This window comes from Hyaena hyaena, unplaced genomic scaffold (assembly GCF_003009895.1).
Source record: "Hyaena hyaena isolate Hyena2069 unplaced genomic scaffold, ASM300989v1 scaffold_396, whole genome shotgun sequence".
In the NCBI taxonomy this organism is placed as follows: Eukaryota; Metazoa; Chordata; class Mammalia; order Carnivora; family Hyaenidae; genus Hyaena; species Hyaena hyaena.
In genome coordinates, this window is record NW_024081027.1 from 57586 (window position 1) to 73505 (window position 15920).

General features: G+C 44.0%; 1 protein-coding gene across 2 annotated transcripts in view; it reads left to right on the forward strand.

Annotated features, from left to right (window-relative positions):
• Positions 1 to 5003: 5003 nt before the first annotated feature.
• Positions 5004 to 15920, forward strand: part of LOC120244859 (putative adhesion G protein-coupled receptor E4P) — a 42219-nt gene continuing 31302 nt past the window's right edge. For both annotated transcript variants that reach the window (XM_039251607.1, XM_039251608.1), the window contains exons 1-4: positions 5004 to 5036; positions 7862 to 7953; positions 11270 to 11320; positions 14281 to 14400. In XM_039251607.1, the coding sequence (XP_039107538.1) occupies positions 7923 to 7953; positions 11270 to 11320; positions 14281 to 14400 (202 nt within the window). In that variant the 5' untranslated portion in view covers positions 5004 to 5036; positions 7862 to 7922. The remainder of the gene's footprint in view (positions 5037 to 7861; positions 7954 to 11269; positions 11321 to 14280; positions 14401 to 15920) is intronic.

The following is a 15920-nucleotide window of genomic DNA, read 5'->3' on the forward strand; positions in this document are numbered from 1 at the left end:
GACCTTGAGGGTGTTATGCTGAGCGAAATAAGTCAGGCAGAGAAGGACAAATATCATATGTTTGCACGTATAGGAGGATTAGGAGGAACTTGACGGAGGAACAAGGGGGAGAAGAAGGGTGGAAATGGTGGGGGAAAGGGAGAGAGGCAAACCATGAGAGACTCTTGAATGCTGACAAAAACTGAGGACTGATGGATGTGGGGGGAGGGGGGATGGGCATGGAGGAGGACACTTGTGGGGATGAGCACTGAGTGTTATGTGGAAACTAATTTGACAATAAACTATTTGTAAAAAAAAAAAATGTAAGGGTTAGGGAAACTGACCCCACACACAGTTGAAAACCTGCATGTAACTTTTGACTCCCCAAAACTTAACCACTAATACCCTACTATTGACTCAAAGCCTTGCTGATAACAAACCATCAATTAACATGTATTTTGTATGTTATATGTATATATACTATATTCTTACAATAAAGTAAGCTAGAGAAAAGAAAAATAAATGAATAAACTCTAAAATAAAAACCACTTAAATAAAAAAAATCAAAAAAAAAATAAATAAAAACTTAAAAAAATACCAGTGGTTAAATGGCATCAAAAGAGGAAGTGGCATTCGTGTTTTGTTCTTTGGGTCCACATGTTGATAAAGGATGATGTTTCAGTCTTCTCTTGAAATGTGGCTTCCTCTTGCAAGACAGTTAATAAGAAAGACTTGGCTTCTGGTTAGAATGAATAGAGCCATTGTAAATGCCAGAGTGTGTCTTAGGCAGTGGCTTGGTGAGAAGCAACTGGCTCAGCCAAGGGGATTTAAATGAAGAGGGTTTAATGAAGAGACTATGTATAAAGGTGTGGAGAGGGAAAGGGGGTTCTGAACCCAATTCAAGTTGTATGTGTAAGGTTTTTCCTCACCGTCAAACAAGACTCCAACACCACTCAGGTGTTCTGCAATTCAATTCCACTGTGACACTCTCTAGCTGGGGCTAGCATAGTGTCAGATTCCACGGGTTAAAGGGTTCATCCACCCCACCCCTGAAGCCAGTCGAAAGTCCAGGTGGTCAGTTTACCCCTGGAGTTTGATTAAATTGCTAGGGCAGCACACAGAACTCAGAGAAACATTTTACTTGCTAGATCACCAGCTTAATATGAAAGGATATAGAGGCGCCTGGGGGGCTCAGTCGCTTAAGCATCTGACTTTGACTCAGGTCATAGTCTCATGGTCCATGAGTTTGAGCCCCGTGTTGGGGTCTGTGGTGACAGCTCAGAGCCTGGAGCCTGCTTCGGATTCTGTGTCTCCCTCTCTCCCTGTCCCTCCCCTGCTCACACTGTTAATTTCTCTCTGTCTCTCTGTCTCTCTCTCTCTCTCTCTAAAATAAATATTTTTGAAAAAAATTTTTTTAAAAAGATTGCATTCTTTCTCATTACCATGTAGTAGTCCATCGTATAGATAAACCACATCTTCTTGATCCATTCCTCCGTTGATGGACACTTAGGCTCTTTCCATGTTTTGGCTATTGTTGAGAGTGCTGCTATGAACATTGGGGTACATGTGCTTCTATGAATCATCGCTCCTATATCCCTTGGGTAAATTCCTAGCAGTGCTCTTGCTGGGTCATAGGGGAGTTCTATCGTTAATTTTTTGAGGAATCTCCACAACGTTTTCCAGAGGGGCTGCACCAGGCCATGTGTAGCAACATGGATGGAACTTGAGGGTGTTATGCTGAGTGAAATAAGTCAGGCAGAGAAAGACAAATACCATATGTTTGCACATATGGGAGGATTAGGAGGAAATTAACAGAGGACCGTGTGGAGAAGAAGGGGGGAAATAGTGGGGGAGAGGGAGAGAGGCAAAACATGAGAGACTCTTGAAAGCTGAGAACAAAGTGAGGACTGATGGGTGTGTGTGGGGGAGGGTGATGGGCATGGAGGAGGACACTTGTGGGGATGAACACTGGGTGTTATATGGAAACCAACTTGACAATAAACTATTTGTAAAAAAAAAAAAAAAGAAGAAGAAGAAGAAGAATAAAAGAAAAGAAGAAAAGAGAAAAGGAAAGAAAAGAAAAGAAAAGATATAAACTCAGGAGCAGCCGGATGGAGGAGAGGCACAGAGTGAGGTGTGGCGAAAGGGTGCAGGGTTTCCGGGCCCTCCATAGGTGCACCATCACACTCCCCAAATCTCCACATGTTCACCAAACTGGAAGCTCTCTGTACCAGGTCCTTTTGGGTTTTTATAAGGAGCCTCATTACATAAGCATGTTTGATCAAATCATTGCCCATTGGTGGTTGAATGCAGTCTCCAGCCCCTATCCCCTCCCAATAGGTCAGAGAATGGGCCTAAAAATTCCAACCCTCTGTTTTTGGTTGGTTCCCCTTGGCAACCAGCCCCCATCCTTAGGTGCCTTTCAAAGTCACCTCATTAGGATAAACCCAGTTGCTGTGAAAGGCTCTTGTCATCAATAACAAGACACTCATTTCAGTGTTTGTGACATTGTTCTTCAATGTCAAAAGAGAACAAATATTTTAGAAAATTTCAAGGGTTTTAAGAGCTCTGTGTCAGGAGCAGGAAGAAGCCCAAATATATATTTCTTATTATAAATCACAATGTCAGAGCAGAGCTAAAGGGTACCAATAAAGGATGGGGATGCGGGGTTGCTAGCATAGGAGGGAAGTCCTTATCACTCCTTGGACTAAACTGGCAGGGGATGGAGCCATTACAGGAATCTGGAAAATGTCTTAGCCTGTGACAGAAGAATCAAATCACTGCCCTGATGAGCGGTCCCTGCAGGAGAGGAGGAGCTTGGAAAATAAAGCTTCCCAGCACTCTCTCTTCCAGCTTCATTCTTTCCTTCCACGGCTACCCCTGGGTTGGAGACCAAGCCCATAAGAAGCCGGGGGAATGCAGTCCCTCAGGGCAACCTCTCAATGCACAGAGCAGGGTGGAGAAGGACAGAGAACAGATTCTTTCACAATCACCCAAAATGAATTGTTATGAGCTGGTTAAGGTTTGAGAAGCAACCATACCCTACCAACCCTGTTCTTAAGACTGGGTATTTGCTTCTCTGGATTGGATTGTGGGACAGGCTGGGACTCTGTTATGCTGACAGCTTGCTGCTCCATCAAGGGAGAATGAGATATCCTAAGTAGGGACTAAAGATCATCAATGGATTCTTCTGCCTGATGGCTTCTGCTTTTGTAATTTGTCAGCTTGTTCATCACCTGATGGACCACACTACTGTTGGTCTGTGTCCCTCTCTGGGGCAGTACATTCAGGGTCTCCAAGAGACAAACAAGCTGAATGGATTGGCCAGTCAGCATCCAATATGGAGAAGTACTCTAAGGTACATTTCTCTGCTTGGGCCACCTCATAGCTTTTGGGTGCTGAATGGACCACCCCATGGTGCCATCAATTGTGGTTAGAAGGTGAAGTCACATGGTATCACACCTGACAACATGTGTGTAAAAACGTCTTTTAGTCCACTTTGTGAAGTGTATCAGTTAGCTATGGCTGTATAACAAACCATCCCCAAATTGCATTTGTTTAAAATAACGACCATATTATTTTGGTCATGATATTGTGGGTTGGTTAGACATCACTTCTGGTCTAGTCTAGCCTGGGTAGTCTCTGATGAGCTTTTTCATGCATTTGTGGTCCATCGGTGGGTCAGCTGATTGCTGGATGATCTAGCATGGTCCTATTCCTACTTCTGGCAGTTTGACAACTAGAGTGGTGGATTGTTAACTAATGAGCCTTGGCTCTCTTCCTTATAGCCACTCATCCTCTAGTAGACTAGCTTGGGCTCCTTCACATGATGATCTTGGGGATCAAGTGCAGTGTGGGAGGGCAAGCCTCAATATGCAAGCACTTTTCAAATCTCTGTTTTCATCCTGTTAGCTGTTGTTTCAGGGGCTAAAGCCAGCCACTCAGTCAAATCTAGAATCAGCATAGGAGGATCACACAAAAAGATGGGGAATCCTTGCATCTGTATGTGCAAATAGTCTGTCACATGCAGAATCAGCCTGTGAACACTTAAAATGCTCAGGTTTTCAGGGACTTCTCTTGGGTTCAGGCATTTCAGTTTAATATCCAGATACTTTTCATGTCAGCTCAGCTGACAGTGATAAGCCTAAACCCTCTTTCATTCATCCTTCAAAAGAAACATTTTGAGTATCGCGTGGTGTAAATATTTTGAGCCTTACATAGAGAGGCTAACTGCCTTTGGACCATACCTAGGTGATTATTTGAATATTTTATTGCATTGGCTGTAACTAATTGATAAAAATAAATGTTATGGATAGTAAGGTGATGCCTCATGAATGCATCAAAATCACGATAAGGAGTAAATCACTAGATGCGTATTTAGATTTGTTAAACTAGGGTTTTTGTTTTTGTTTTTTGCCGTATCTGTGCTGACTCCTTAGAAAGATTCTTCTAATATGAACCAGAAGAAAATTTCAGGACGCCATACTAGTGGGACCAATCAAGCATTTCATCAGTCTAGGAAATGAGTATAATTGTGTTGGGTGGGGCCCGATCTAAAAGTCCAAGAATATGGGTATGTGATTTCCCCAAGATGGTAAACTGAGATAATATCATAATAGAGGACTGGAAGATACATCGATACACTGGCACAATGGGATACACTCTCCCATAGCCTGGCCTTCACTCTCTTGCTAAGAAGTTCACCAAATTAAAGAAGTCTCCCCAAAGTTGGATTCATTTTCTTGGTGTAGATGGAAGTTGATGCCACTTTCCATTACCCGATTTTCCACACTGAACACCATCACCATTTCCAAATTCATTTTCTGAGACACCTCAATGCGGTCCACCATAATGTAATGTACTATTTAAACTACCCAAATGAAAAGAGAACTAAGGGACCCTGCATTATGCAAACTTCCAGCCAACACCCCCAGCCTTCTCATCCACCCACGAGACTCCTTGAGAAATTGGAGCTCCAGATAAGAAGCGATGTACTTCCTTCTTCATTCTCTCTGATAAGCAACTAGGGCGAGAAGCAGGAACTTTTCATCTTGTTGGTGAGTAAAACTGATGAGCGTCTTTCCACAGAAAAATAGAAAATGTTTCATAGGTGATCTTGGGTCTAGAAAAATGTCTAGTATTGGAAAAATGTTCAAGGGGACCTCTTTCTATATCCTGTTGCTTTGTTTTTTGAAAGCTACTATATGGGCATCGTTTTCCAGCTTCTGCCTGGGTGATGTGTGTATTATGTGATAGTGCAGAACATACCAAAATGCCTTGGCACTCTCGACAGAGATGATGAATTGTGTATTAAGGGACTTCAGGCGAATTAAAATCCAGGCATACCTTGTTTTACTGCACTTTGTTTAACTGTGCTTCAGATATTGCTTCTTCTTCTTCTTCTTTTTTTTTTTTTTTTTTTACAAATTGTAGGTTTGTGTCAAGAAATCTGTTGGCATTATTTGTTGGACAGCGTTTACTCACTTCTTGTCTCTGTGTGACACTTTGGTAATTCTAGCAGTATTTAAATTTTTCATTATTATTTTGTTTGGTGATGTGTGATAAGTGATATGACTTGGTGGAAGCTCAGATGATGGTTAGCATTTTTCAGCAATAAAGCAATTTTTATGTAAGGGATCTGCATTTTATTTGGACATAATGCTATTGCACACTTCACAGTTTACCGTATAGTGTAGCGGCACCTGGGTGGCTTAGTTGTTTGAGCATCTGACTTCAGGGCAGGTCATAATCTCACGGTTTGTGAGTCCGAACCCCACATTGGGCTTACTGCTATGAGCGTGGAGCCTGCTTTGTATCCTCTGATCCCCCACTATCTTCGTCCCTCTCTGGCTCATGCTCATTTCCTTCCTCAAAAATAAACATATTTTTAAAAATAGTTTATTGTCAAGTTGGTTTCCATATAACACCCAGTGCTCATCCCCACAAGTGCCAAATCAGCATTGCTAAAGGTCTCAGTGGTTCTGAGAAACATTATCACCTCTTTCACATAAAAAACTCACTTTAGTTAAACCAGTTTCAAAAGACGAAGAATTATCCTCAACTAGCCATGATTTTTTTCTTTAGTTTTTTAAATAGCAAGCTCTATGCCCAACATGGGGCTTGAACTCACAACTCCAAGATCAAGAGTCGCATGCTCTACTAACTGAACCAGCTAGGTGCCCCCAGACACAATTTCTTGACACCAAGGGCTTCCACAGTATATTTTGGAAGTAGGTTTTTGGAAGGGAAGAGAGCCATGAATCAAATACAGGAAATGTATGTTGAGGGAAGGGAAGGCACCCAAGGAATTACAGATAGAAGGTCCTCCAAGAGTCGCATTCACAGAACTTGACTCGCAATTAAATGGTTTCTCCATTGCAGAGATCGCAAGCTGGTGGCCCACCAGTTCTGCACTTAGGGAAAAAGTGGAGTTGCATGTATTTAGATAGACCCAAGGTCTTCAGTTCTCCGCAATCCTCCTTGCTTCCCCAAAAGGGCCTTGCTTACTTGTATTAACATGTTTTGCACCTAGGAAACACTGAGGCTTGGATCTTAGACTTTATATGTGGATTTTGGACACAGCCTGACTTCTCCAAGTTTTACCATTGCATTGTGCTCGCAGCATCACCTGGAGCAAGGGACAGACTCTTTTGGAGCCTCAGTTTCATCATTGGAGGAGTGGGAAGGTATTATATGATCCACATCACAAGGTGGCTGTGAGCTTTCAGTGAAACAGTGGTGTCAAAACACTTAGTAAAGGCCTTGGCCCACCACAGAAGTCCCATAAATGCTTTTAGGAAGTGAGAATAGAAAGCTAAGAGAAGTATGTGCAGCAAAGTTTCACTTACATGCTAGATGCCAGCACGTAATATGTGACTGCCTGTTCAGGCCATTGGGACTAAGACTTTTTTCTGGAATGGGCCTTCTGAGGCCACTACTTGGTTCCTGGGGGAGCTTCACAGGGACCTGTTAATTCTCAACACCTCTTAATAATATATCAGTCCTCAACACACAAAGTCATGGTTATAATTGGAGTCAGGAAAGAAGCATAGGAGACCTCCATCACTACCATTATCATTATAATCATCACTATCACCGCTGTCACCACCATCCCCACCATCACCACAACCACTATCATCATCACTACAACCACTGTCACCACCATCACCATAACTACCACCACAATCCAGCAATTGCACTACTAGGTATTTACCCAAAGGATACCAGACTACAGACTTGAAGGGGTACATGCACCTTGATGTTTATAGCAGGACTATCAACAATAGCCCAGTTATGGAAAGAGCCCAAATGTCCATTGACTGATGAAGGGATGAAGAAAATATAGTGTGTGTGTATGTTTGTGTGTGATGGAATATTACTCAGCCTTCAAAACAGAATGAAATCTTGCCATTTGCAACAACACAGATGGAGCTAGAATGAATTATGCTAAGTGAGATAAGTCAATCAGAGAAAGCCAAGTACCATTGGATTTCAGTTATATGTGGAATTTAAGAAACAAAACAGATGAGCATATAGGGAGGGGTTGGAGAGGAGAGAGGGAAACAAACCACAAGAGGCTCTTAGCAATAGGGAACAAACTGAGGGTTGATGGAAGGAGGTGGGTGGGGGATTGGCCAGACAGGTGATGGGTATTAAGGAGAGCACCAGATGGGAAAAGCCCTGAGTGCTGTAAGTAAGTGATGAATCTCTGGGTTCTCTATCCCTGAAACCAATATTGCAATGTATGTTAACTAACTAAAATTTAAATTAAAAGAGAAAAAAAGGTGGGCAGAAATTGAAAGGTTTTGAGAAGCACTGGCCACATGGCTTCTGAAGTCTGTGACCATCTGAAATTGACTTTTGTGGGGCTTATTCATTCCAGGAACCCATGCCACATCCTGTTTGAGAGTGTTTCTCAGATTGTTGCTTCTGATTTCAGTGCTATGGGAAGCAGGTGTCTGCCCCTGCTCTCAGGTGAGTGCAACAAAGAATTCTCTCTTCTCCCCACAATCCTGGTATCCTAGTAAGGGTTGTTCCCCCAAATTCGGCACTTTGTGCAGAAATGACTGTGTGAGCCAGTCCTATTAGAAACTCTTACATTGAGTCTCTTAGTTGTTCTCCCCAGCATAACTGAGACAAAGACTTGGATGTAAGTAGTTTATTGGGGAAGGGATCCCAGGAAGCACACAGGACGGAGTGGAGAATGCCAGATGGGGCAGAGAAAAGAGCAGATAAAGAGTGTGTTACTGTTAATGATAGGTTACCTCTGTGGGTAACTGCCATTCAATGCTTCTAGGGAGCCAACAGGAGGGAATACCTAATGTGCCTTAGCAGGGCAAGGAGACTGGGCTATACACCCTTGGTCTTCATCTCTCACCGCTAGATCTCCACTCCAGCATAACTCCCAAACATTTCGGACTTGCCCCCCACAGGCTGCAGAAAATGCTCTCTTACTGAAAGACAGAGTAACTATCTGTATGTACAGGAGCCTCCTCAGGGGAAGACTATAGGGGGACATTTCAAGGGTCTGCTCTACTGATCAACTATCAAGAGAGTCCATGGTTGGACTACTGTAGCTTAGTACATTACAATGACCTGCGTCCATACCCACCCTTCTGCTCTGGGATTTTGAATCTTCAAGGTAAGAATAAAAAACAACAACAACAACAACAACAACAACAAAAAACCCACAAGAAGACTCAATACAGGTTAAGCTAGGCTTATTAGGCGATCTTATTAGCAAGCATGTGATGTCAGATATATGTCAGGTGTGGGCCAACTTTTTCTATCAAGGGCCAGATAATGACTGTTCTCAGCTTTGTGGACCATGTGGTCTCCCTCTGAACTCCCCAACTCTGCAGTGTCATGCAAGGGTACCCCCAAGCCTTCCTCCGACTAACGGGCATCGCTGTGTCCCAATAAAACTTGATTTATAGACACAGACATTTGAATTTGATGTCATTTTCACATGCCATGAAATACTCTTCTTCTTGTTTGTTTTTAACCATGTAAGAACTGTAAAAATCCCTCTTAGCTCACAAGCCATACAAAAGCAAGCAGTGGTCTGGATTTGGCCGGTGGGCCATAGTTTGCGGACTCCTGCCTCATAGGAATCAAGTAAGATTTCTTTTTTGTGAAGGAAGCATTCACAGGGAAATTGCTGGTGTTTGAGCATTTTTTGACTTACAGAAATGGCCGTGTCCTATGATTCAGCCTCATATCATGAATTCTTAAAGTCATTTTTTGTCAGTACCCTTAATATGAAGCATAGTAAATACTACAGAGGAGGTAGAAAGAGCAGGTGTTGACCTTATCTTGTCCAAGGGATCTGTCTTGTTCTGTGATCATCCAAATGGGCCCTGGGCAGATTTCTTACTCTTCCCACTTCTGTGTGGTACAAATTCAAGTTACCTTCATTTTACTTGTCACACTTAAACCATCTGGGGGCTGATGTTAGCTGTGAAAGCAGAGGTCTCCAGATTTTAGCAAAGGATCCCAGCACAACCTGATTCTAAGGAAAGAGAAAAAAATCCAAGAAAAAATATTTTTCAAGTGCCTGGTTATTTGCCACCTATGTGTACCTTGAGGGAGTGATATTAGGAAGTATGTGGGAAAGCTTTCTGCATTTCTGAAGTCATCCACAATTTTAATATAAAGCTTCCTCTAAAAACGTCGGAGACATTTTTAGATCCCCCAATTTTAACATAAAGCTTCGTCTAAAAACGTGGGAGACATTTTCAGATCATCTTCAAAATGGACCGTGTCCCAAACATGCTCATCCATTTGAAATTTCCCACAGTCATGGACTTGGAGGTTTCTTATGGTCTGTGCTATTCAGATCTCCTCTTATTCCAGAGAAAGCACTGGTTACTGGGGGGTTAGACCTGGACTATGCCACCCCATATCTACCAACCACGTGTGGCTCCCAAGCACTAGAAAATAGGCCAGCCTGAGTGGAGATTGGCCCCGCGTGTGAAATGCATACTTGGTTTCAAAGACTATCTCACATGTAGAAAAGAATGCAAAATACTTTACAAATAATTTGTCATATATGGATTGCGGGTTGAAATGGTCACATCCTGGCTCTATTAGGTTAAATACAATAATAAAATTAATTTCACCTGTTTTTCTCTGCCTTAAAAAATGCAGCTACTAAAAAATTTAAAAGGACACACGTGGTTCACATTATATCTCCATCAGACCCTGTGGGGCTATTGGTCTACACAGGTCGAGGTGCACTGTTGCATCTGGAAAGGAGTTGGGCAGTTGACCTTTTGGGGCTACACTTAGAGAGAAAGCTTTACGAGCCACTGACTTTTCAGAAATCGGGACACGCAGCTTATGATATTGTGATTTATAATGAGCTATAGGTATTTGGGCTTTGTCCCTATTTGGGGCACAGAGTTCCTAAAGCCCTTGGAATTTCCCTAGAGGAGAGTGATTGATGAAGGTGTCTCCTGTTGGTAATAAAGGGATTTGGGAAACTCCCAGCAGGGCGGGACTGGGGGGCGGGGCTCGGGCGGGGAATGGGGCGGGACTGGGATCTGGGGGCGGGGCTGGTGGAGGGGAGCCAATCACGTTGAACTAGAAGGCTAGCCCTTTCAGCTCCACCCCCTGATTTTTGGGGCCGGACGAGGAGCCTGAGGGTGAAGAGCAGCCAAGGCCAAGGATCTAGTCCCCCGGGCCTGAGTGAGGAAGCCTCCTGAAGGCCCTAGAGGCTGCTGGGGCTGGTGAAGCAGGTCTGGGGCGAGTGGCGGCCCAGAGAGGGCAAGGAGGCTCTGCGCCCTTCCCGGTACTTTGCTCCATACGTCCCCTCCCTCCCGTGTTCCTGAGTGATACCTCTTCCTAACAGGTCAGCAACCTAGTAACTGAAATGGTTCTGTGAGCTGCTCTAGCGCATTAATGCAACTCGAGGAGCAGATAACAACCTAGACTTTCTAAGGCTTCTGAAAGGGGGGGGGGCTTGTGGGAGCAAGCCTTTAACCTATGGGGTCTGCTGCTGTCTCTGGGAAGATGGTGTGGAAGTTTAGCTAAATTGTAGGACACCTAGTAGGTGTCAGAGCACTGATTGTAGGTGTGGGAACCCACCCCCCCAACGCCCACACACAAACCTTCCTACATTGAAACTGGGTGTAGACCCTCTTACAGCTGCAATCAGAGGGCCTGGGACCCGCGCTATTAGTATATAATGCCCTTCCTGATTGCGGTGAAGTTAGCACAGGTGGGAGACGAAGCTTCTATTCCCCCCGGGCTTCAGCCAGACTGAACTGTCCCCCTGTCTCTGTTCCAGGCCTCACTGTCCTGCTGACTCTGTCAGGATCACATGTCAGGAATTCTGGAGGTGAGCTTAGTCATTGCCCAATTCCAGGGGAAGGAAATTGGGGTCTACAACCTGCCTCACGGAGAGGCATGGAGCCCTTTTCAGGGGAGACGACATAACTCCTGCCACCTTATGCCTATTGCTTGCAGCTCCCAAGCACCATTTCCCCCTTTGCATCATCACTGCACCAGGTTCCATGGTGAGCAAATTGCACACGCATCCCATTCAGTCCTGACCTTCCGGCAGAGAAGGTGCTGACACTGTCCTCACTTGAACCCAAGGGCCCTCTGGAGAAGTAGCAGGATCAAGGCCACACAGCTGGTGGATGGTGAACTCTGCCCTTTCTTTCCCAGAGTCTGTGTCCAACGAGGGCAGGAGACACTTGTGTTGTTACGCCGCGTCCTGGGTTGCGTCCCTCCAGAAGCAGACCCTGAGAAAAGGAGCTGAGAACAAGTCATTTATCTGGGAGGTTGTTGAGGCTTTGGGGTGATAGTGGGGTTCGTGGGGTATGGAGCTGAAGACCAAGAAAGAATTCTTGAAGACGTCTTTGGTGCAAAAAGATGATTTATTGAGGCACGGGGACAGGACCTGTGGGCTGGAAGAGCTGCCCTGGACCATGAGGAGAGACCGGTTTTATACTATGGAGTCCAAGAAGGTAAAGTTCAGGGGAAGTTTCCAGTGAGATTTTCATATGCTAAAGAAGACTCACAGGATACTGGAAGCTTAGCTAGTGTCAGGTTAAGGTTGTGTTTCCCTGTAGCAAAGCAGTGACATTAAGACAGTAAGGAATTCCTGGAGCAATATTTTACTCTGCCTGCCTCAAGAAGTTGTCAATGGGCTGCAGGTTATAAGAAAATTTAGTTCTATCTACCATTTCCTTCTGCCTTTGTTCCCCACATCAGGATGGAAGGTGATGGAGACTTGGCTCCTGCAGGACCATGATCTCTATCAGTTAAACCTTTGTTATTTCCTCTTCCCTTTGTTCTTGGGCTGCCTGGAGTGCCCTGGGAATGTCACACATCCCACCTGGGGATGGAGGGGGTGTTTGCAGCCTGTCAGTTTGCGGTATGCTCCATCATCACAGGTGATCCCAGGAAATGCCAGGTGGGAGTGGGAAATTACCTGGGAAGGCAAGGAGCCATAAGGGTCCATTGTCAAGCAGGTTACATGTAACAGCGGGAACTGGGATGTACTAAGGAGTGTGCACCCCGACATTATTCCCCTCGATGAGCAAGGAAGCTGTTATTTATCTTTCTAAACTTGTGGTAAAATGCACACTACATAAAATTCATCATCACGATCATTTTTCAATGTGCAGCTCAGTGGCATCAAACACATTTACACTGTGGTGTAAGTATCCCCACCTCCAGAATATTTTTCCTCTTCTGAAACTCTTCCCTGCTAAACAGTTCCCCATCATCCTTCCCACCAGCCCCAGGATCCACCATGTGCTTTCCGTCTTTAGGAATCTGACTCCTCTAGGAACCTCCTCTATGTGGCATCAAACAGTAGTCGTCCTTTGGTAACTGCTTTACTTACATCTCATAATGTCTTCAGGAATCATCCACGTTGTAGCACGTGTTGCAACTTCCTCCTTTCTTAAAGCTGAATAACATTCCATCATGTGGACCGATCACATTTTGTTTATCCACCTGTCCGTGGGCAGTTGGAGTGTTTCTACCTTTTGGCTACTGTGAAAAATGCTAAGAACACAGGTGTACAAATATCTCTTCAAAACCCTACTTTCAGTTCTTTGGGATATATACCTAAATATAGAATTGCTGTATCATATAGTAATTCTTTTTTTTTTTTATTTTTGAGAACATGCACACATGCAGGGGAGGGGCAGAGAGAGAAAATCCCAAGTAGGCTTTGCCATCAGCACAAAGCCCGATGCAGAGCTTGAACTCATGAACCATGAGCTCATGACCTGAGCCAAAACCAAGAGTCAGACACTTAACTGAGGGAGCCACCCAGGCGCCTCTCATATGGTAGTTCTAATGGAAAAAAAAAATTTTTTTAAGACTTTTGAAGACTTTTCCACAGTAGCTGCACCATTTTACAACTGTAACCAGAGTTAGAGTTTCTCTACAGCTTGCCAACAATTTTTTTCTGATAATAAAAAAAGCTTTAAAAAAAATTACTAACGCTTGAGTCTACCCCGCCCCTCTCCAAGTACCTATATGGCTTTTTTTTTTAATGTTTATTTTTGAGAGAGTAAGCACAAGTGCGGAGGTCCAAAGAGAGGGGTGGAAGAACAGAGGATCCAAAGCAGACTCTGGGGGTGCCTGGGTGGCTCAGTCGGTTAAGCGTCCGACTTCAGATCAGGTCATGATCTCACGGTTTGTGGGTTCGTGGGTTCGAGCCCCACGTTGGGCTCTGTACTGACAGCTCAGAGCCAGGAGCCTGTTTCAGATTCTGTGTCTGTCTCTCTCTCTGACCCTCCGCTGTTCATGCTTGCGCTCTCTCTCAGATAAATAAAACATTAAAAAATTTTGTCTTAAAACTCTGTGAAGACAGCAGAGAGCCTGATGCAGAGCTCGAACTCATGAACCATGAGATCATAATCTGAGCTGAAGTCGGATGCTCAACAGACTGAGCTACCCAAGCACCACTTTTTTTTTCTTTTTTTTTAAAACACACTGACTCCTGTCAGTCATTGACTGAGGGATCTGCTCCCTTGCTAACCTGCCATTTGACGACTCTGGTGGCCAGAGAAAGCCCTCAGGTGGAGAAGCACAGGTGCTGACAGTGGGAGGGTCTCCTGTTGAGCATAAGCGGTGTTGGGGGCAGAGGCTGGATGCGGCAGGGCAGACACAGCAAGCATCTGTGTGCAGCAGTGGGAGAGGTGGACAGCGGAGCTACCAGCGCCCTTCCAAAGAGGACTTCTCCTGACCACAGTATCTGAGACCTCGTAAGTGCTTACGGAATACTTCTCGAGTGAGTGAGTGAATGAACGGAACCATCCTGTGTCCCTGCAGCTCTCTGCCCCAAGTGCCCTGAAAACGCCGCCTGCTTCAACAATACCCACTGTGCTTGTAAGGATGGATTTCAGTCCACGTCTGGGGGGAAGTACATCAAGCCCCACGAGAAGTGCAAAGGTAAAGGTGGAATCCCACAACGGGTAGGGATGTGTGTTATATATGAGTGTGCCAGTGAGTTAAAGGTGGAGTCGTACTACCAGATAGAAAAGTCAGGGCTGTCTCAGTGCCCTTACAGAAGTCCCTATCCTGTGTGTCCCCCTCAGTCTCTCTGAGGCTGGCTTGATGCTCTTCTTTAGAGGAAGGTAGAGGTCCCAGGACCCTCAGTGTTTCAAGCACTGGTTTTTGTTTGTTAGTCTGAGAATCCCCAGGGGGTGGGGACCACGTCTGTTTTGTCCATTGCTGTGTGCTGAGGACAGAGAGTAATGTCATGTAACAGAGACCCAATAAAATTTTTCCAAGAGAACAAATGAATAACTTAGTGTCTTGGCACTTAATATCGTCCATGATGTGGCATCAACTTAGTATTTCAGTTTCCCTTTTCACTACTTCCTTCTGCTGCAGCCAAAAAAAAAAAAAAAATCCTTTCTCATTTCCACAAATTCTAATGGTCTATTTGAGTACACCAAAGAGAAAAACCACTCTTGAAATATTTGGTGAAGCTGGATAACTGCTTGGTGGAGTTCTGTAAATTCAGAAGCAAAGCGGACCATGGTAGACTACTTAAGATTTATTTTATTGTGGCAAAATATATGTAATGTAAAATGTACCATTTTAACCATTTTAGGTGTAGCTCTCAGTGGTATTAAGTACATGCATGTTGTTGTGTAACCATCTCTAGAAACTTCCATCTTTCCAAACTGAGATTCTGTCCCCATGAAACACTGATTCCCCACCTCCTCGCTCCCACCATCTACTCTCTGTCTCTGTGGATAGGACTCCTCTAGGGACCTCCTGTGAGTGAAATCAGACAATATTAGATTTATTTATTTAAATCATTTTTTTCAATTGTGGTAAGACATACACAACAGAATTTATCATTGCAACTATTTTTTTTACTCGTGAAACATTTTTTGTTTTTGTGTGTTTTTATTTCAGATTTTTTATGTAAATTCCAGTTAGTTGGCATGTAGCAGAATATCAGTTTCAGGTATAGGATTTAGTGATTGGTCACTTGCATGCAAAACCCAGTGCTCATCCCAACAAGTGCCCTCCTTAATCCCCATCGCCCATTTAGCCCATCCCCCCAACCTACCTCCTTCCACCAAAACTCAGTTTGTTCTATATCATTAAGAGTCTGTTTTATGGTTTGCCTCTCCTTTTCCTCCCTATGTTCATCTGTTTTGTTAAATTCCACATATGACTGAAATCATATGATATGTCTCTCTCTGACTTATTTCACTTAGCATTATATATATGTGTGTGTGTGTGTGTGTGTGTGTGTGTGTGTGTGTGTGTGTGTATGTATATCACATCTTCTTTATCCATTCATCAGTTGATGGACATTTGGGCTCTTTCCCTAGCTTGGCTATTGTAGATAATGGTGTTATAAATATCAGGATGCATGTGCCCCTTTGAAACAGCACTTTTGTATCCTTTGGGTAAATAGTGGTGTAATTGCTGGGTCATAGGGTAATTGT